The following is a 23,319-nucleotide window of genomic DNA, read 5'->3' on the forward strand; positions in this document are numbered from 1 at the left end:
CACGTGACGCTGGTAGCACGTAATGATTATCTAGAAGATTCGCGAAAAACGCTAGTGCGTGCTATGCACGCGTTTGTGTCACGACAGCGGAAGTCAAGTGACGCTGGTAGCACGTAATGATTATCTAGAAGATTCGCGAAAAACGCTAGTGCGTGCTATGCACGCGTTTGTGTCACGACAGCGGAAGTCAAGTGACGCTGGTAGCACGTGATGAGTGTCTAGAAGATTCTCGAAGAGGCTACGCGGTCGCTATTATCGTATATAAGTGCGCTAGACAAAGGAGACAAGCCGAGACAGAGTGTGGAACCAAGGACAGCAGTTACGGTCGGTGGGAACCGAGGATAGCAGATACAGAGATCGGAACTATAGTTGCTGACAGGCGGAGATAGAGACGGACACTTGAGTCAAGCGCGGTAGTAAAGTGAGTGAATTGTTGTGAATTATAGCGTGTGTTTAAGTTAAAGTAACTGTGGAAATTAAGTGTTTTGCAAAGTTATATCGAGAAAGAATAAACTATTTTATTTAAGAAAGGACTTGTATCGCAGAAAAATTAACAAACGAACATACAGAGACTTAACAATAGAGTTAATAAAACACATGTAAAATACTTTGTCTTTAACATAATTTTACCAAAAATATTGAAACAAAATAAGTTTGAAGATGCTTGACTCTATTCTTCGTACTAATATCACTCTTTTATTTAACTGAAAATGCTGTACAATATTTCATTGTTTCGAAGACTATGTTGAACTATTTTACTTCAGACAGTTATACAGACCAAAATTCAAACCAAAATGATGCAGAACATGAATCATTATCATTGTTGGCCAAATCGTATCTAATATTTTGTGAAATGAAATATATATCTGGTATAAAAATTATGGTATTTCTTTGCAAACTATTTTTATTAAAAAATATGGATTTCCTAAAGTTGTTGTATGCACTTATGTGTGTATAACTTGTATATGATAAATATCAAAATACCGAAGAATATTGTTTCGAAATTATCCTTATGCACACATCAAATTGCCCTAATACATAATAATTATATTACTACGAAGATTTATCAGTATCTTATACCTAAAATCACCAAGTACAACCCTAAAAAATTAAAGCATTTAGTAGGCTTTAATTCAACGTTGACTATTGATCGAACCAGCGAATATCCTCTGAAACACTCCTGTATCCGTTTCATATTCATAAATCACTAATATAATATTGTTTTTATATGTGTGCCCTTTTGCATGCTGAACTCTGTCATTCAAAACTTTTTGTATCCGTGCGTGACTGTGATGAAAACTTGAAAATTAATTGTCTAATTTGTCTTCTATAAAAAACTTATAATGTTAGTTGTCGTTAATAATTAATATCATTTCCTGAAATACTATTAATATGATGATATCTGGTTAGATTTAAAGCGTGAATGACCACTTTATTTGCTTGTTGCAATAAGAACTAGTGTGAGTAGGCCCGCTGGAAGTCTTCAGCTCCAGCCCTGGTAGACCCTTAATCCAGCCCTGCTTTGTTCCCTTATTTATTCTACTGGGGTAACACCTGTTCTATCCTTGGATAGAAGGTTTATATTGTTGCATGTTGAGCAAGAATGTAAACATTAGACGGTATCTCGAGATTAAACCTTCTTTGATATAAAAGATTTTTATATAGATATATTAACATATTAAAATAAATAACCAATAAAGCTGAAGTAAAGCACTTCAAAGCAGATTATTTCACAATTACAACAGACCCAAGTAAACTAGAAGGATCGGGAATAATATAATTTGTTCTTTCCTGCTTTTCGCGTATAGTCATTCAAAAGCTACCAGAGCTAGCCGTCCCAAATTTTGAATTGATAGGCTATAAGAAAGGCAGATAGTTAAATCTTCATTATTATAAAACAAATAAAATAATAATATTCTTTATCAACCAAGTTTTAATAAATTCTAAATTTTTCCTGTCCTTAGTCACACATTGTCCACCAAATCCTCTAAGGAAGTTGAGAAATCCATTACAGATACAAAATTGCCGTTTAAGCATTATCATTTTACTTTATTATCAATATTGGATCCAATCGGTCGGCTTTGTCTTTATCGCTTCTAACAAAGGATTTCTACGTTCAGATGATCAGGAGAAGGCAGCAATTTTCAACACATGTGGTGAATCCAGGTAAAACTGATTATTTATACAGTGGCTAGATAGTTGAATAACATGAGGTCCGAAAAGATATTCATTACAGAGTAGTACTGAATTTCTCTAAATACCCAAAATACCCAAGTTCGCGAGAATGAAATAAAGAGACTTCAACTGACACAATGTAAAATAGGAAAAACACAATATTTATTATAGTCGAACATAAAAACACATTTTATGAACTTGCTTAGTTGATGGAATGTTGCTTCTACTGAATTGGAATTATTATATCTGTAAACCTGATTTGGTTTAACTTTTACTAGACTGTTTATATCCAATACCAGCGTAAAATGTCATTTTCATTCAAACAAAGGAGAAACCGACTTGCGCGTAAGTTAATGAAATAAAATATAAAATTATTAGTTGAATGACATTAATTTTTTTATCTAAAATAATAAAAGTTTTTTTTTCTTTTACAATTTGGAAACGATAATATACCGTTCGTAACATTTCATCTTTCTTACCAGCAGGTGGCATGTATCACTTATAAAGATTTAAGTTTTAACTTTCAAGTGAAGAGTAAGTTTTCAAGATACTTAATAACAAAAAAGAAAAAAAAAGGTTATTTTCAGCAAATATATATTTTTAATTTTATAAAATGTCTTCGCCTTTAGTGAACTTGGAAAGTAGTTTAGAGAAGTTTATCGAAAATGTGCGACAAATAGGTATCATAGTGGGTGATTTCCAACCTCAAGGACAGACCGTGTTGAACCAAAAAATGTAGGTTTATTTTTATTATATATATAAAATTGTAATTTTAGTATGTGTTTACTGTAAGGTGTAACTTGTAAATGTATCGTTGGTAGTACGTAACATGCAGATTAAAGCTTCAAAAATGAGCAAAATGACCAACTTAGAAGGCCATATGTGTCACGCCTCTACTAACATACCCTAAACTGGCCAAAATAAGCAACCCAAATAAAATGTACTTCTACTAGAACTTAATAGAAGTTCTAGTACTAGTTGTAGTAATGTTGTAGTCTGAGTTGTTTAAAAGTTCTTTACTACACATCCTACTTCTAGCAACTGTTAGTGGGTTTAACTCTTTAACTTGCATTGATGAAGAACTTGCTTGACATATGATTATGAGAGGTTTCAGGTTTGAACCTGAGTGTCGATGTAAAAATATGATTACTACAGAGAAAAACTGGCACTCGACTAGTGGTCATCCCATAGCTCTAGCTTTTAAGATACGGCCTGAGGACAATCTTTAATTGTGAAAATAGAAGAATGTGGTTCTTTGAAGTGTTAAAAAACTCCTTACTAGGATCACTAGTGGGTTAAACCTTTAGTTCAGTTGGTAGAGCATCTTTTAATGTGTTAGAGGACTCTGAGTTGAGGGAAATGGAAAAAATTGTATTACCACAAGTGTTAGTAGTACACTTTAGACTTATTACAATTTACAACCATGATGCAATATCTATACCATAAAGCAATTTGTATTTATTTATTTTTGTATGAAAAATATTTTCCAACTTCTGGTCACCACTGAATTTTCAGAGGTCCTTGGGTATGCCCTAGAGGAATTTTAAAACTTCTTAGTTTATTACTTTTTTATTTTTGCAAATTTGAAAGTAATTTCAGTTTTCCCCATTGTTACTGCCTTAGTGCCTACTTTCCAAATTTTTATTATCAAACAGCTTTCAGGGATTCTTGTGTATGGTGCAGATCTCCAGAACACACAAGACTAGGTGTTCGATAATATGTTAAAAATAGTTGCATTAACATGAAGAAGCAGGCCAGAATGTTAAGGCTAAGAATTAGTGATGGCTTTAACAGTTATTCATCAAGTCTCTTGATACTGGGAAAATTTCTGGTGACTGGAAAATCATCAATGTATTCCCTATTTTAAATTTTTCAAGAAAATAAGAGGTGGATCTGGGAAGCTATATTCGTATATATAAGCCTCTAAATTTGATGATAGCTGTTAGCAAGCTGTTGAAATCTATTGGGTATTACTAAAAGTGATTTATATGATTAATAGGAGTGTTAGCATTTAGCCAAAAAGACTTAGCATGACTCTAGAAAAGGTATTCTTACCTTTCCAACTTGGTGCAATTATATGTGAGGGCTTGTATTGTTTTGGGTGAAGACATCCATATTTGTTGTTGTACACAATATTTTGACATTCATAAAGCTTTTGTAAGGTGTCAGATTAATTAGTAAATTAAATTATTGTGAAACTCTTTAAGGATATAAGAAATAGACAGAAAATTGACTTAGTGGTATTAAGCAAAGAGTTGTGGTAAATGGGCAAATTTGGGAAGGACATTTTCTTGTGTAAAAAATGTATCATTGAAATAAGAGAAGGACTTGAGTATGTTTGGATTTATTTCTAGATATTTTTATCATAAGAGGAAGAATGTTATATGGTGAAGCCTCATTTGGAGTACTCTGGGTTGTTTTAGTTCCTTGTTTCATGAAGTATATTAACAAAATGGAAGAAGTGTAGAGACAATACATGTTTTAAGTGATTTAAGTTATAAAAATGTTTTCCATCTATTGGAGAGATCAAAGGATAATGTTCAAAATTAATACATAACTATTATGTTAGTAATAAATTTGCCCCCAGTGGCTCAGTATGTAGGCTTATGATGCTAAAATCTTTTTGTTTGGGGTTAAATTTATAAACTTGCGTAATGATTGGCCTAGTGAGTCTCTGTGTGCTACTGCTTTGAGTTACTACATATATATATTGATACGAAGAACTAGAGATGTAACTTACATTTGATGTACTGCTTGCTTGATTCTGTAAGGCGAAACCTAACAGATCAGATGACCTTTCTTTTACCTTGATTCTCTTATGTTCTGTTTTAATAGCTGTTTCTAATTTTATTGATATTGCAAAGATAATATGAGTAAATTCAAGAATTGTATCACTACTTTTTTAAACCAAGAATCATTCCAGTTGCTTCCCTGTATAACTTTTCCAACAATTAAAATTTTCTATACATGAATGGAAGGGAAACTAAAATTAGAGATAATACTCTCAAAATAGACTAAACAATAAATGTATACAAATTTTTAGGTATTTTACAAATGAGTAAAATTGGGTCACTTTTTGTTTTGTACTCTCATTCTTTTTATTACTCTATCATGCCTTTTTTTACAGAAACCAAATGGTGACTTTAATGCAAGAAATTGATAAGTCAAAGTCCCATATTCAAGATATCCAAGTACCTTTGGAGGTTTTTGAGTAAGTAATCACATGGTAAATATAAATGTTAATACAATATTAAAGATAAAACTTGATCACTCCATGGCATTCTGAACCTTAGTTTTATTTTGAGTTTGCTTACTGAACGCCTAAGGTTCAGTAAGCAAATATTAGTCCCACTTTTAGTCTTTCTTGTACCTTCCAACACGTGCAAATCATTACACAAAAGTACATTAATAGTATTTCAACTACATGTATGTGTAGAATGCTGTCAATAGTTTTTACTCACTTCTCCTTACAATACCCAAAGCCTTAATTGAAATGTTATTTCATTATATTTTCTAAAATAGAGTATAAATACATTTTGAAAGTGTCAAAGTTAAAACTAAATGGTTAAAATCATTATGGAGGCTTTATATAAACATTTTCTTCATAAATAAACATCAGTGAAATGCTTTTCTTCCACTCTTAGTTTCAAATATTGTGTAATTAGTAATAAACTTAGACCACTAAGTTCTCATTTTATATTGTGGTATACATTTATAATTAATGAAATTTCTTCAGAATTGAATTTTTCATTTCTTACAGATTGAATTTTACGAAATAAGCTGGTTTCTTGGATGCATAAGTGATGATTGTTATTGAGTGTTTTTATTACTTTCAAATGGGTTAATGCAACTGGCAAGACAATTCTTTTAAGTGACAATCTGTAGTTGTAGTAGTGTTAGCTTTTATCAAATATATATGTAGCATGGTGCCAGTATATGATTGATTGATTTGATGTGATGTACTAATTAATCAGAATAGTGTTAAGTGTCCTGCTCATTGAGCAGACATTTTACCTGAGTGTTAGTTCTTTTTTTTTCTCTATCTAATGCCAGATTTAGTAAAGCTACCTTTCATTTTGACTTTCTACATTAGCTCTCTTTTGTCATATATTGTTGTTGATACAACAACTGACAGAACTCGCTTGTAGCTTCATGATCGTTATGGGAAATATTTATTTGAAATCCCAATATGCTAAACATTCCATGTGTGTAATACAAGTAAATTTTTGTAGTTCATATTTGCTTGTCATTTAATACTTAGTAATCCCAAATGTAAGGTAAAAAGTTGCATAACTCTAACAGCATTACTTTTATATGGATAGATATGTGCCATTAAGATCTCCCATTGATTAAATTATATAACATTTAACTTGGTTTATATTTGAGTAATTAGCTGATGTTATTGTTTGTTACTTTCATAGCTATATTGACCAAGGAAGGAATCCACAGTTTTTTACCAAGGACTGCATGGAGAAGGCATTAGCAAAAAATGAACAAGTGAAAGGAAAAATTGATATATATAGGGTAAGTTGTATATGGAAGTTTGTTCGTAACCCATTTCATACATCAGCTGGCAGCTTTCTTGGTGAAAAATATGGAAATTCTCTCCAAACTTTATCTAGAGGCTCACATAAGGTGCGCAGAAACATTCTACGGCTCAGGGTGAATATAAACACTCTTAGGAAATTTTTATATCCTCGAGTCATTGTTTTGCAGCAGATACTTTGGCTTAGGATATGTTACATGTCAGGGGACACTTGAAGAGGAACTTCATCATCACAGCTGATATATTATGATTTTACCTTACAAACTGGATATAAATTTCACTTCCATTAACAGTGTTTATTATAATATAGTTACATATAAATATGTACCAAAAATCTGTTGATCCCTACCTTATTTTGAGGAAAAATGTAAAAATAAATGTGGAGAAATATATAGTGTAAAGTATGCACAAATTCCATCCCTAAAGTAAGTTCCAGATGTATGTTCTATGGGATTGAGATACAGAGAATATGCTGGTCAGTGCACTATCTTAATTTTCCTGCTCAAGGCAGTCAGTGATGAGTACAAGTTGGTGACAAACATTATGGTATGTTCAAATAAAATCAGGTACAGTGGCATCGAGGTCTGATAATGGTTTTTCAGGTTTTCATCTCTATAACTCACATTACTCAGAACACCACTCCTAATAACGTGCAGGTTAATGCATCCATTGTAACTGATGTCTCCATATGATTTTTAAATTTTTTGACAGAAAAACAATAATGGTTATACAACCAAGATTAACTTTAAAGTAGAATTTACTTAATATCTGGTCTCAGTTTATATATGAGCAAGCTCTATTTGAGTGGATGCATACATCACACTCATCTAAAGCATGTTCTGGTACACTTTGGATCATAAATTTGCATGTGCCTTTATGTGAGTTAACAGTTTTCTTTTAGTACAACCTATATAATCATGCTGAAAGCAAGGACAAGTAAATTTATAAACAAGATATAATGACTTTAATGAAGGAATATGATCCTTAAGTCTCAAAAAATTTTGTAAAATACATCCTTTGTATTTAAGGATATACCCTACCTCAAAGTATATTTCATACCTGATGTTTTATATTCAAAGAATATTTACCAATATATGGCAAAGGATATTTAGAAATTCTATATATAGATGTTTTAGTAAAACTTTGCTTGTAGGTATTCAATCAATGACATGTATTTTGCATAAGAATTCTTTGATATTACTAAATTCTTTATGCAAGAATTCATAAGAACTTGAAAGTTAGTAGGCATGATGAAGTGAAATCTTAGCCACATGTAATGTTCAACTTAAGATTCTGTTTTGACTTCCAGTAATACTTTATGAGTTACAACTTAGCTGCTTGTAAAACATATACCAGTAAGTTAATGATCTCTAATTTATTTTATTTGGTATAAATATGTGAAAAGAACAAAATGCAAAACATCCAGTCCTTTTTATTATTGCTTATTATCAGTTTTTATAACAAGAAATTTTAACTTAAAGTAATTCAGAATGTATTATTTTCTTTTATTATGTAACATAAATATATTGTTAACTTGTTTAGTTCATACATGGCACAATTCAGATGTACCTCATTTTCATCCTTTCTGTATTTTTCTGGTTTAAATACCCATATACATCAATCATTATCATGGTTAGTGGCATATATGATCACCTCATTCTAAGATGGTAATAGATTTGTACCCGAAATGTTGTATAAAAACTAGTTATTAATTGTTTCCAAAATGCCTTCCTGAAATTACTGTTTTATTGATTTATAGTTGTTTTTCATTGATATTTGGTTCTTTTCATAATTTATTTCAATCTAAATTACTAAATGCACCATGAAGAAAACTTATCTTTGCCATTAAATGAGACTGGTTTACCATGGCAACTCTGCCTTCAAGTTCAACTTAGTTTATTTACTTATATTTTCCTTTTGTGTGATTTTGTATTCATGATACAACACTTATGATCTTATTGGTTGGTTAAATGTACCATTGCTCACCTAATATCGAGTCACATTACTTTGACAGAAGGGATTGTTTCTTTATTAAAATTTTATTTTTTAAATTAATAAATAAATTATTAGTTTCTACATTAATTCCTCAAAACATTATAAATTAATTTTTTGATAAATATACTGTATATTGGAAATATTGTGCACAATTACATAATAAGCTCTAATCAATGTACAATGTAAATCAGAGGAATCAAAAGCAATTAATGCTTTGCATCCTTATGTTACTAAAAGTACAATTCTTTTCCACAAACCAAATGTACTTATTATCCAGGGTGTAACTCAGTCATATATGTAGCTTTGTTAAAAATTCTTCTATCAGATGTAAGTTTTGCATTTGGATTTATTACATAGGGTTTTCACAGGTAATGGAAACCTTGGAAAGACATGGAATTCATATGTGCAAGTCGTGGAAAACTTTTAAATTAGGAAAATTAAAGTTTTGTTATAATTCTATTAATAAAACCTGTTGTATGCAATCCTGTGTAAACAAAAGCTGGAAGATATTCCTAGAGTATGAGTATTTGGTTTGATTCTCTGTAGTTTTGTGTGTACCTATGCTTACAGCTTTATCATACCAACTTAGTCAGTATTTCTTCTCAGAGTGGGATTTAACAAAACCAAAACTTCATTTTTTATCAGTGAAATGACACAAGACTGTTCATAGTACTTAAAAAAAGAGCATTTAAGCTCTTAAGGTCAGTCTGTAAAATTAAATATACTGTCAGAAACAAAACAAAGTGAAATTTTGTCTTAATAATATTGGACTACAAATGTTTAAACTTGGAGAGTCCCCACACTCAGCATCTTCGACACATAAAGAGAACACTGAAAAAAACATTACATAATTTATATATGGCTAAAGAACAAGTACTAGTGAAGAATTACAAGGCATAAATTATTCCCCTGTTGTGTTCTCCTTTCATTCTATATATTCTGTAAATCTTGTTTATTCATCATTTTAACTTTGTTGCCACTGTGAACAATAACCTTCTTCCCTGTTGTGAATCCTTGTGTTCTGGTGATCCTCATTTCTTCTAAGCTGAACCTCTTTGCATTTAACGGTTAACTAATAGAAAATTATGATGTTGGGAGTTTTCTGCCTTTAATATTATATAGTCAAACATAAAAGAAATCCTCAATCATGTCTCGCCTCTTATTTATCCCATCTACCATCAGAAAAGTTTAAATAATTGTACAGTATCTCTGAATTTCTTAAGTATATGCTTATTTGACTGTAATTGTCTTTCATAAAAATTACATATCAAATTTAAGGTAGAGGCTGACTCTGGTACAAGTGTGTGTTTGAATATTTTGTTCTGTACAGTGATGTTAAAATTATGTTTATCGAATATACAAAGCAAGTACAAATAATTCTTTTATCTGTTTCAGAGATTCAAAGCTTTACTTTTAGTGGAACTCAGCAAAATATTCCCAAATGAAATGGCAAAGTATCGAGCTATTCGAGGTGATGAAAGACCTTCTTCTTAAAATGAAGACTAATTTTTTTTTTTTAAATCTGCATGAATGAAAAATGATATGATGAATTTAAGGCTTGTAGCCTTGTTTATGTAATTTAGTTGTAAATATACCAAAAGTATGATTAAATTGCTAATGCATTTTATAAAAGTAAAAAGGCAGTACTCTTTATTTTGGAGTATATTTATTCACAGAAAAAATAAGTGTTAAACACAGCTCTTCACTGTAAAATGCAAGATCCATTAGCGACTATATTTGGGGTTATTTTTGTAATGGTTGCATTCTTTTTAAAAAATTAGTTTCCCTGAAGTATGTTGTTTATTTTCTTAATAGTAAGAGTTTTTGTTACAACCAACGAAATGGTCTCAAGCTCTATATGTATCAATAGCACATCTGAGTTTTATCCTATTACATGTTAATCATATATCACCCATTCTTTAAAACGGTTTAACCATGGGTCCTATTTAATAATGAATTTCAGTATGATTTTATCTTAGTCTGATAGCCATTCTGGAATAAAGCTGTAGAAATTGAGTTCATGGTCTGGTCCTGGAAACTTTTTTTTACAAATACCCTTTAAAGTGGCCTTATCATTTTTGATTGAAGCTAATAAAATAGGGTAGAATTAAGCATGGTAGATTCTCTAGTTAATTAAGCCTAAATTCTGTTTGTCATTTCTTTTGAAGCTCTAATTATGCAATGATCTTTCTCAGTGTTTTTTTAATCTAATACTTCCATTCCTGATTAGTATCGGAACATATTCCAAAACATGTACCGTATTGTTGTTGTGAAGAGTAACATAGACCATTGTTCAAATGGCAAGTACCATTCCTTTAAAGTATAGCCAGTTGAGTTTCATGTAGAATGAATGAACTCTCTGTAGTTACTTTCTCCTTTGAAGAAAGGTAGGGTTTCAACAGTCTGGAAAAATGTGCATTTTGTCAAGGTAAAGGAAAAAAAGACAGTAGAAATCTATGAAGCACTGCTCTTAAAGGTGTCAGCAGGGTTAGGGTAACTGCAGATATCCAAAGTGAAGGTTTGAAAAAACATATGCTGCCAGATCTTAAGAACCTTCTTGAGTATCAGGCTAAGTGGTATAAAGTTGATACTCAACATTCACAATTCAGAAGACAATCCTATCAAATTACAATTGTCTAATTCTCCTGAGCCTGGTTCCAGCCAAACTACTGACTAGATCTACTCAAGATCATGATCTAAAATGGCAAAACTTCTTGATTTGTGGAAAGTAAGAGAAGAAACTTTATCAGGTACTATCTTATTAGGTAGGAGAAAAGCTAGGAAATTTGCAGATCAATGCAATGATGAAGTTGTAAAGCTCTGCCCTGGTAATAAAATATAATAGCTTATAAAGGGAAGTACCATAAATCTTGTTATTAGACCTTTACCTCTCCAGATCATCCTTCTTATCTTCAACACAATGTGAAATCTGATAAAGAAACAAAAAAAGTGACTGCAACAAGGCTTTTGTATATTGCTGGTTGAAATTGGTGTTGGTTTATTCCACCAGCATCACATCTATGAATTAACAAATATAAGAGAGTTATTGCTAAATTCTATATATTCTTGGAGTTTATAGTCAGGGCTAGAAGTCTATAAGAGTTAAATAATGTTTTTGCAGCATTATAGTACTTGTATAGTTTTTATAGGTCTGAAGTAAGGACAAAAAATTAACTTACCTTTGACAATGATAGTATTACAAGAAGAGCTATTTAATCTTCAACAGAGATAACTACTGACACAATCCTGAAAGCTGATGCACCAGTACTATTCTCATTAGAGTTATGCTTAATCTTACTATGGAGATTTAAGATATAACAGGATTACAGAATTGTTTCCCTGATCCAGTAAACCAGTTCTGACAATATAAACAGTCGCACTACAAGAGTTAACAACCTGCAGCTGTAAAAAAGGGGTGCACAAACCTTGATGATAAGCAGGAGACTTCAACAAAAGTTATGAAGATAAACCAGTCCCTGAATAAGAGACTTGCGTAAGTCGTGCTTTGTTCCAAACTGTAGCTCATACCTTATATTCAGTAATTATTGGAATATATAAAAAAATGATGTATATTTTGTTTAAATTTTCAATTCTTTAGAACTGAATACAGTAATATAGTAATATAATATACTGAATATAGTAATAACAGAAAATTTGAATTAAGTTTAATTCAATATTAAAATGCCAAAGTTTTCATATCAAAATATTTTCAGATAATTCTGTTTTCAAAAAAGAATCCTAAGTTTTTTCTACCTTTATTTGGAACGTCATTTTTTTTCAAAACCCCTTTTTCTTTAATTTTGGCTTGCAAGTATTCGATTTGAAAATATATACACCATATAATTAATTATGTAAATACTTTTCTGGCATCCACAAAATATTATGAAGGTGTGAGATGTACTTTGCAAACTAAATGTGAAACAAAAGTTGTCAGAACTAGGAAAAATTGGACTTAGCTACTATATTAATCTGTATGTTAACCTTGGGAAAACAATAACTTTTTATGTGACTTACAAATGTATGTAATACCTTAACTAAGTTACTGTAGTAATTTATTTCTGTTAATATCTGCTATATATCTGTATCTCCCAATATACTTTTATCAAAGTACATTTATTCTAAGCATTTTAAAAAATATATCTTGTTTCTTTTCATTGGGTCCTACAATGATATGCTTATTAATAAAGTGGAACAGGTTTTTTGACGTATTTGGTTCTAAATATTGTTATATAGTTATGTCCAAATGTCTCAGTAATAGTTACTCCTGACCATAAATGCCTTTTTGTAACTTATGATAAATCTAGTTTTGTTTGGAGCTGGATTAAAGTTCTTTTTTTTCTCAACACAAGAAATCAGCACTTCTTTTATAGTGAGCATAATTCTCAGAATTTTGAGAAAACCTTTAACCCTCTCTATATGGGCTTGGTCACTTTGACCAACCTTGCAACTACGAAATTATAGACACTATAATTTTGAATGTAGTAAGAGTATCTTAATGAAATTTGGCAAGCATTTAGTAAATATGTCTCTTGCACACAAAAAAATCAGATTATTTTACTAAAGATTTTTCTGCGAACTCTCCAAGTGCACGGTGATTTTCATGTTAAGATTAAAAATATTTTTTCAATCTTAAAGTTTTCAGATTTTAAATGAATATGGGAAGTTTTTCCTGTAAAATTTTATCTGTTATTTTCTCTACCCTAACACCATATGGGCTTGGTCCATTTTACCGATCTCATAACACTATAAAAAAACATGAAATTAATTTCTTTCAAGAATGACTGTACATTGCAGAAAATTATTTATTCTGAACAGCCTAGGTTTATAACAGTTTACATCTGTTATTATTTAATTTTATTGGTTCAAAACTTTTTGAACCATCTGACTACTCAACCTGTGTGTGTAACAAGCTTCAAACCACTTGGCAAATACGTAACTCAGGTTATGGTATTGAATTATGCCCGAGCTTCTTGCATGCATATCTTGTGGAGAATTTTTTACATTTATGTTTTCATATCTAACTTAAGGTTCTAATTTTTACATTTCTGTGACTTTTATAGCAATTAATAAAAAATACATACATAAAATTAAGAAATTCAGTACTTGTGTGGGTTTTGTATTTTATGCAGTTGAAGACTTGAGATAAAAGTTAATTTTAAGTTTTGCTAGTTTTATTTTATTAGAACACAAAATAATAACACACACAAAGCGTACAATATATAATAATCATTATAATTTAAACCAGCTTTCTAACTAATCTATTAGTGCATTAAAATAAATCTCTTATCTGGTTGAGCTGAACTTGATGATAGCAACTTTAAATCTGTACCCCAGATAATTCAAAAACCGCTGAGAGGATAAGATAGCATTATATGTAAATCAATAAATTAAAATCTCTTTCTATTGGTTATAAATAATTCAATAGTGAACATCAGAGAAAATTATTGACATTTTTTGATAGACAGTATGTGATAGGAGGGTGTGGCATGCGAGTTAAGACTTTCTGGTTTATATCTTAGTAAAACAAGGTGATTGCAAGCTATACAGTTAGCAGTACCTATCATTAAATAAGGATCATGATGAAACAAAATGGTGGCATTAAAAATTGACCCTTTAAAATGTCTGAATACAGTATTGGCTGAGCAAAACTAAAACTTGTACTTATAAAGCCACCTAAATCACTATACACATGTTTATGAAATGAATCATTATGGAGTCTGGGGTTCCAATGATTTCTCTTCCTTGTACCAAAAAGGATACTAATATATATATATATAAACAATGCACTACTTTGGCCATATATTTAGATTTGTAGAGATCCTGCTGAGTAAGAAAATCAAATTTGATATATGCATACCCCACACTTGGTACTGGTGGAGCACAAAAATAGCTCATAAAAAGGAAAAAAGTATTTAGATTTTATAAAAACAAGAGGGATCAATATATATATATATATATATATATACATCACCTAACTAGCTATAGGAATATAGAACTTTTTAATTTAAAAATGTTTATTCCTCCTTTGGCTCAGACTAACATAATTACAGTGATTTGCCAAAGTAGAGATAAAAATGTTTTAAATTTTAAGTAACTCAGTTTTGTAGTTTTGACTTTCTTGTTTCAATACATTTTGTAGCATTAAAACTTTATATATTACTATAGCTAGCTAGGTGACGTATATATTGATCCCTACTTGTCTTTATAAAATTTAAACTTTATTATACTTATAATATAAAAAATATAATTTTTGTACAAACTCAGAAGTTCAAATAGGGATGGAAAGATTATCTAAACTTTACAAATTAGAGTGAACAAGTGTCATATAATATATGAAAGATTAAGAATTTATTTAAATATTAGCTTTTGAAGTTAATGAATTGAAACTTATATAATACTAAAATTTGATTTATTAACTATATTTTGATGCCAAATTTATTGAATGAATTGAAAATAAAGTACTTTAATTAAATTTTTAATGTAACTGTAAAAAAAAAAGGTCATAACATGCACACTTTTACCTACATGTATTCATGGGTCTAAAGCTTTACGAAGAACTTACTGTCCTTCTAAAAAAAAAGGCACAGTTCCATATTAATATGAAATATCACCTGTACATTAATTTTTTTCATAATTCTAAATTTCTGCACTACATACAATGATTTAAAAAAAAATTTTAAACATTATTTTACTTGTTAGAAGTTTCTCACAACATACAAGAAGAAACATTTTTCAAGCCATTTTATTTGTATCAATATTTACACATCATGTTGTAATACTTTTTACTGACTATACTAAAGGAAAATTAACCTGACATCACATGCACACAAGTATTTTTTTTTTCTTAATCCAAACTCTCAAATAGAAAGCTACAAGTATTCACTAGATTAACTATCCTGAAATCATCCACAGGAGTACTTATCAAAAAGAAACAAAATAGCTGTTCTTAGGGCAATTGACCAGCAGTTTAAATTTATTGCTTGTTTATGACATACCCAATAAAAGAACCTACATTAAATCCAAAACATTAATTTTCAATAAAACCCAATAATCATTCGGAGTAAGTTTTAAATATAAAACTAATTTTTAAACAAATTTGTTTCATTGTAATGTAATAAGTTTGCAGAAGAACTGACTAGCAAACTAAAACATATTTCAACCTAATAATCAGAACCTAGAACCTACTGAATTTTCTGAACAAATACCACATTTGTTATGTACACATAAAAACGTCTAAGTACCTTACACAATTTAAACAGAAGTGTAATTTTTTCTTTTAAGATTGGAAACACTAATTTATGGTTTAGTTAGATGATGACATATGTATGCCACATCAGAAATTATTAAGATTTAGAGTAGAGAAAGCTTGAAAGTTTATTACAATAGCTCCATAGTGATTTAAATATCTGTAGATATATAAAAAGAAGAGTTCATATCACTCAGATTCAAAGTGAAATGTTCATTAAACTAGCCATTCAAACCTCCCAAACTGTGCTTGCTGAAATATAACTTAATCTCATAACTTTATATTTACAGTTTCACAATAAAGTAAAAAGAGACTAATTTCTTTTTCACATTATTTTAACAAACTTAAGCCCAAGAAACTACATCACTGTTCATGAAACAACACCAATGATTCTATATCACTAAGAAGGCCAATCTCTATTTTAATAAGTGTAATAAAATATGAACTCCATTGTCTGATGGTTGATTTATAGACACACATGAAGCAGCCTATTCAACTGTACACCTTATGACATGTTCAGGAGTTTATAGCTTATTGTCAGGAATGTTCTTTTTTTTGTTATGAGATCATAATGCCACATGAATTAATCTATTAGTTGTGTACTGTTTATGTTTTAGTATGTAATAGTTTGTGTCTACATTTAATGGTATATGTTTCAAAAAATGTGTGAGACAATATGAATCCCTGTGATATTATTAGAATTGATCATAACAAAGGAAGAGGTGTTATATTTAGATACTTGAAATTATTTGTTGTAAGCATATGAATAAACACATTATGTATTATTCCATATTGAATTGAATGTTTTTTCAAAGTTTATAAAGCAGGTATATGCATCAGCATATCTGTCAGTAATAAAGTACACTACAACTTATGAATAGAAAAGTGATACAATTGTATTAATGTTGAAACATTGGACTAACTGCATAGTGAAACATTTACTATGATACAAAATTGATAATTATCATGTACAATACACATTATAAATATATTAACTTTTAAATATTATGATTCCATTTATTACCAGGACAGCCTTTCAGAATTAGAAAAATTTGATATGTTTAAGGCATGAGGCAACCTGATCTACTTATACAGTAGCTAAAGTAACAACATATTTGAAAAATTTTTCCCACTTACATTTAACTAATTTTTAACATTTCTTATAAAATACCACTGATGCTAGGACACTATTTGAGTCTAAAAAATTACAAATCAGCTAAAGACCATTGTGGTACACTGAGATAAAAAAAAAGGTGGATAAAAAACCTATACCAGAAAAAATGGTTATCCTTTAAATAATGGGACAAAAAGTTTGATACCACAAGGATTATCAAACAGGGAACATTTGAAAATTATCATCATTCAACAGACCTACAGCAGCATCTACTTGAATTACAGGCAAATCAATATTGCTTTAAAATTAGGATAATATCAATATATATATCATTATAAATAAAATCAATAAACAAAAATTGAAATTTAAATTACATTTAAAAAATTTAGTAAAAAAAAAGTCTAATAATAATAGGTAAATAGGGTGCTGTGCATTGTTGCAAGACAATGTCATGTTCCTAAAGTTCAAAAATATGAAGTGCTTTGGGGTCTAAAAATGAAATAAAATAATGTTGAAATATATATTTATGTGTGTGTGTGTGTGTGTGTGTGTGTGTGTGCATACACATGTACAAACAAAAAGATATATGTGAGCTTATGTACAGGTATGTATGTATGCATGCATATTCTCATAGGTAAATCACTATAGAAAAAAATATTACATTTATTCCCTTTAGGTGAATTGTGACAGGCTGTTAAATGAGTTCCTTTTTATTTTGTTGTTTATTTTCTTAAGTTACAGAGGGCCTGTATTCTAAAGTGGCTAGTTTTGTGGTCATGATCATTGAAATTTTTAGCCACAGGCTTGTCTGGATCACAATTCTAAATGTTACAGATATGTTAATATGCTCATTCAAACATTATTTTACCTGTTTCTCTTATAGTTGTCCACAATAACTAAATATAGAACAAAATCTATCTGACAGTTAAAATAATGATGTCCTTCCCTCTTCAAACAAAAATCCTTTCATTCTTTTTAAAAGATACAATAACACCTGGACAACTAGCCAAGGAAAATTTCCAGCTTTAGAGTATTCTTTCAACAGATGTCAAAAAGTAATCAATAAAATAAATTTCTCTATTAAATGCATTTTTAAACATAATATTATCATCACACCTGTGTACAAAGGTATTATTACAGTTCCATGGAATAAGGACTTGTATATAGCAGAGGTAAAATAACAACTCTATATATGAATACTACATTAAACTCCAAACCACTGTAAAGGAGATTGTAAACAATTTTATAAATGAAGAAGAACTCTCACTAGATTCCCAAGACCTAATCATAGAAGAACCAAAAATATCCTTATTTTACATCGTACCTAAGATACACAAGGCTGAAACTCCAGGAGACCTACAGTTTCTACATTTAACTGTCTTAGAGTTAATCTCTAGCTTTTTAGATGAAATTATGAAACCCTTTGTACTTATTCTTCCAACCCATATCAAAGATAGAATGGAAACTCTTCATGTGTTTCCCTAACTACTTCTAATCCATTGTTATTCACATTGGACATTAAGTCCTTATATAATGAGGGTCTGAAGCTTTGAGGTTATGCCTCAACCAGCAACAAGTGTTTGTAAAACTAGTTGACCTACTTTTGACATTAAATACCTTCTCTTTCAATTATTCATTTTACAAACAAATAAAGGGTGTAACCATTGGGTACCAAGATGAGACTGTCATTTACTAACCAGTTTGCAGGCTACATAGAGTAAAACATATTTCAAACTTATAATGGTTCTATGCCTGTATTAAACTGATGATAGAGTAATAACATAATTGGAATTTAAACTTCAAGCATAGACAATTTCCATAATTCTATCAATTTTTTTAAGAACTATCATCCAGCCCTTCAGTACACAAGCAACATTTCAAATCATTCAGTAAACTTCTTTGACATATCTCTAACCTTAACTACAGAGAATACCATTTTAACATCCACCTATTATAAGACTTCTGCCTCCCATTATTTCTTGGATTACAACTAGCCATCTCACATCCTCTAAAATCAACTAAGCTTGCAAAGATCAGCCATAATTCTGCACTACAACTGAAGGTAAAAACAAATAATTGTAAAAATCAAGTTTCTATAATAATGACATATCATCTGCAAAACAGCCATGTTTCTAATGTAATTAAGAACAAATATGGGATACTTTAAAATGACAAAACTTTAGAAGATACATTCAAACATAAAGCTACCACTTTGTATCAACATGGAAAAACCTAAAAGATATATTGGTTCATGCATGATTGAAGAAACCAGAAGAAATTACTCATCTTCAATGTGGTACACATTGCTATGCGTGTTAATAATACAACACATGCCATTACATCAACACCAGTACTTTGGTATTTGGACCCAACTCCACACTTTACACAATTATTAGTTTATTACATTACTTGTTCATACTGCGGACAACTATACATAGGAGAAACAGGTAAAATGTTGTCTGAAGAAGCATGTGAACATATCTATAATAGCGAGAACTGTGATCCAGACAAACCTGTGATGAAAAGTTCAATGATCATAACCAAAACATTATTCACTTCAGGATAATGGCACTCCGTTACTCACCAACACTCAAAAGGAAGAGACAGCAATACAAAAATGGAATCATCTATTGGCTTGGCACCATTCACCCAAAGGGAATAAATGATATTATTTTCCTTCACTTTATGTGCATGTTTGCATGCATATGAAAATATCAAAACCTTTTGTTCCAGTAAAGTTTAAAAACACTAGAGGAAGGGCATCCCAACCTGAAATTGTGTGAATATTAAAACATCTATTTAACATTAGCCACTTTTTGTGGTATAAGTTTCTACACTTCTTTTGTTTGCATATATGACAAATACAAAGACTATTGTGAAAGTTATATTCCCTGTATCTCTTTATAATACATATTTTATGTTATTAAAATAATCTTGATAAATGATTTTTATCTATATGATGAAGTGTTGGGAAGGTAAAGTGCATTAAAAAAATTATGGAGATGTTAGAAATACTGGGAAGAAACAAAGTAATCATGATTCTCAATGAGGGAAAACTTACTATAGTTGATAATAAGTATGTTTATTACACACCTAAACCAAAACTGGGAATAATGTCACTCACTCTGTTAGCTTTTGTAACAAGTGTATTATGTTTGTATACATGCCGGGGTTATTTATACAGCAGCCTGTACCAAACCTGCTGCTTGGAGTGATGTGGTTAGTATGATTACACTTTTTGGACTGAGTAGACCAGACCCTCTTAGTGATATAGGGTCTTGGACAATACCTTGTATATTCTTAGTGATACTGATAAGACATGAAAAAACAAATTAACAATAACTAATGATAATTGATAATTTTCTATTTTAAAACTTTTTATTATTCATTTGTCTTGACAACCAAGAATTCTGGTAAACTTTATTTCATACTCCTAACATACATCAGTGGAATGTCTTGTCATGACGTTGTGGGGCGTGGTTTTAAAATCAGTCTTCCACTCTGGTAACAAAGATATAAAAAAAAAATCTAACAATAAAATAAAACATACCCAGCTTAAATAAACATGAAAATGTGTTATATTTTAGAACCTTTTTAACGTATATTGGTTAATATTTCACAGGAAAACTGGAACTAAAAATTCTTCACATATTTTTGCTAATCACACCAACCTCAAATAAAATATTTATAATTTCTCTCTATATTTTTTGGTGCTGATAATCCATTTAAGTAAATATATGAATCTATAAGAGTATATTTTACAATTTTAAGATGGTTGTTAACATTATACAATTGTGATGTGTTATTTTAAACAGTTTCTTCTGAAATACCCTAATTTGGATTTAAATCCCACATAAAGTTGTGTTCATAAAATTTACATTTTAATCGTAAAATTTGGTGACTGAAATATTTCTTTCTTTTTTAACACAACCCTGGAAAATTAATGCTTATTTTTACATCCAAATTTACCTATCCAAGGTATTTTACATGTAAGAAGGAATATAGTCAAAAATGTTTTCTTCCAGCATATTTGGTTTTTACTTACATCATCACAAGACATGTTAAAATCACCCAAGACTTGTCTTCCTCTAGATACAATACTGAGAGTATGTCAAGGAAAGTCATCATCTAGCATAAAACTTTTACCTAAACTAATAAGAATAAGGCAAATGTAAAATTGTTAAATATGTAAGAATGTGTTATAGCTTTCTTTCTAGTAAGTGCAAAGGAAATCCTCTTTGCGATACACATATCAAAATTAAAAAAACATACAACATGACATAAAAAAAGGGGTTAATGTAATCACCTGCCAGTACCATACAAAAGTGGGTCACTCCTTTAACCCAAATAAGAGGAAACAATAGGTGAAATATTATCATGCAGAGTACATTGAATAAATAATCTGGTCAAACACATTAACAATTAAATTTTAACTTATGCAGTTGGAACTGCCTAATTATAAGAAGCCTTGACAAGAAGAAGAAATCGCTCACTATAAGACTTACAGTATGTAGAAGTCTAGCTGCATGCTCATTAAATATTTTTAGTTAATAAAAAAAAAAAATCTTAGAAAGCTTGAAACAAATTTCTAGAAAATGATGCAATGACACAACAAAGATCAATAATAAAAATAAAACTAATAAGTGTTTTAGAAGGACTTACACATAGCACACAAAGAAATTAATGAAACACATACTGGACAAGACAGTAATATGAAATGGCCCAAAAAATCTGTTGCTTCAGAGCAATATAATAACTATTTTTTGGTTTAATCAATTCATGATTACAAATCTACGTGAAAACAACATGAGAATAGCACACAGACTGAGAAAGAACCAGCAAGTTTTGATTCCGTAAGTCGACTTTTATTCATAAGGTAAAGATTTAAGTATAACTTCTGGGCCCCCCTGAATTAGCTCATTTTATTAATGATTTGCTTTAAAATTTAGTTAACTCAGTGAACACACATTATTTCTATTTGTTATTTGTACCAAAAAGATTAATAAATGATGGGTATGTTAAACTTGAAGTTTTCATAAGCAAAATCATATATGTGAAAAAGAAAAAGGTACATTTGGGCTATATGACCATCTCACACAGAAAGAAAACTGATTTCCTCCTACCTCATAAATATATGCAAAATTTAAAGTGAGATACTAAAACAGTAGGTGCATGCACTTTTAAAACATGAATTAACATTTAACCCTAACATTAAAACATCCTCAAAGGATACATTGAAGGTGCTACAACTCGTTTATGAATTCCAAGAAGGAAGAGTATTACTAGAATGATGCTACTTATGGTAAAGAACATATGATTCATCAAAGACTGGCAAAAACTAACCTGTAAAATTAAAATATTTAAAAATGACACTATATAGAATAACTAAATAATAAGCTTTATATCATCAAAAGCTGAGACTTAAAAAATGACAAATCTTTACTCTGTTTTTATTATATTATCAAACATACTGGGATAGCAAAGCTCCAGCTAATAGTGGGTTTGTTCCCAATCTATAACTATTGAATTTTAAGATACACTGCCTCATATGTTTAAGAAGGACAGCCAGCTAGAATAAAGATACAAAGGGAAAATAAGCAGTATTCCAATGAAAAATAGCTATTTGATGCAACATTGGAAATATGTGTTCAAAAGGTTTCAGCCTACCTATTCATAAATAAATCCACTGTGGGTAATGTGCTAAGTAAATAGAACACCACTGGTGGACTAATGTAGAATACTGACTGGCCACTTAAAATTAGTCACTGCTCAGCCCACATGAACTTGAAGTGCTATGAATTGAAACACTAACATTTTCCTCACCTGAAAATGTGTTTCTGATAGATACTCACTTCCACACACAAAACAGCTTGATCCCTCATGCATCTGGTTATGAGATTTAAATGCCACTAGTTTTGAGCTAACTCCCACATAAAAATCACATGTTTAATGTGAACTGTGTTACTGCATAGTAATGTCATCATGTGAAGATAATCCTTTACCAGTAGAGAGTGACAGAACTTCCTTTTTGCAGTAACTTCCCTAAGCATTTGCACTCAAAATATCTTCATTCTTAAATGAGGCATGAGTGTGTGTGTGGGGTGGGGGGGGGGGTAGTTAATGTAGATAAGCTCTCTTACAAACTATGTACCAAAGAAGAACGACCCAGTAGGAGTGTGACACCAGATGGCGAGGGGCTCTATAGGAGCATACTTCTAGTAAACTACCTCATCTCTTAATTTT

General features: G+C 30.3%; 2 protein-coding genes across 2 annotated transcripts in view; one reads left to right on the forward strand and one right to left on the reverse strand.

Moving 5' to 3' along the window:
• Positions 1-2,667: 2,667 nt before the first annotated feature.
• Positions 2,668-10,355, forward strand: LOC106464151 (mediator of RNA polymerase II transcription subunit 10-like). Its single transcript, XM_013924270.2, has 4 exons — positions 2,668-2,910; positions 5,303-5,386; positions 6,597-6,699; positions 10,112-10,355. Exons 1-4 carry the CDS (start codon positions 2,789-2,791, stop codon positions 10,208-10,210), a joined length of 408 nt encoding a protein of 135 aa, XP_013779724.1. The 5' UTR covers positions 2,668-2,788; the 3' UTR covers positions 10,211-10,355.
• A 5,205-nt stretch (positions 10,356-15,560) lies between these two features.
• The window catches only part of LOC106464152 (nuclear envelope phosphatase-regulatory subunit 1-like), a 26,328-nt gene continuing 18,569 nt past the window's right edge, over positions 15,561-23,319 (reverse strand). Inside the window, exons 4-6 of the mRNA XM_013924272.2 lie at positions 22,310-22,419; positions 21,122-21,176; positions 15,561-20,577 (exon numbers count right to left, since the gene is read on the reverse strand). Coding sequence (XP_013779726.1) covers positions 20,536-20,577; positions 21,122-21,176; positions 22,310-22,419 — 207 coding nt within the window. The 3' untranslated portion in view covers positions 15,561-20,535. The remainder of the gene's footprint in view (positions 20,578-21,121; positions 21,177-22,309; positions 22,420-23,319) is intronic.

Source organism: Limulus polyphemus, unplaced genomic scaffold (assembly GCF_000517525.1).
Source record: "Limulus polyphemus unplaced genomic scaffold, Limulus_polyphemus-2.1.2 Scaffold1572, whole genome shotgun sequence".
In the NCBI taxonomy this organism is placed as follows: Eukaryota; Metazoa; Arthropoda; class Merostomata; order Xiphosura; family Limulidae; genus Limulus; species Limulus polyphemus.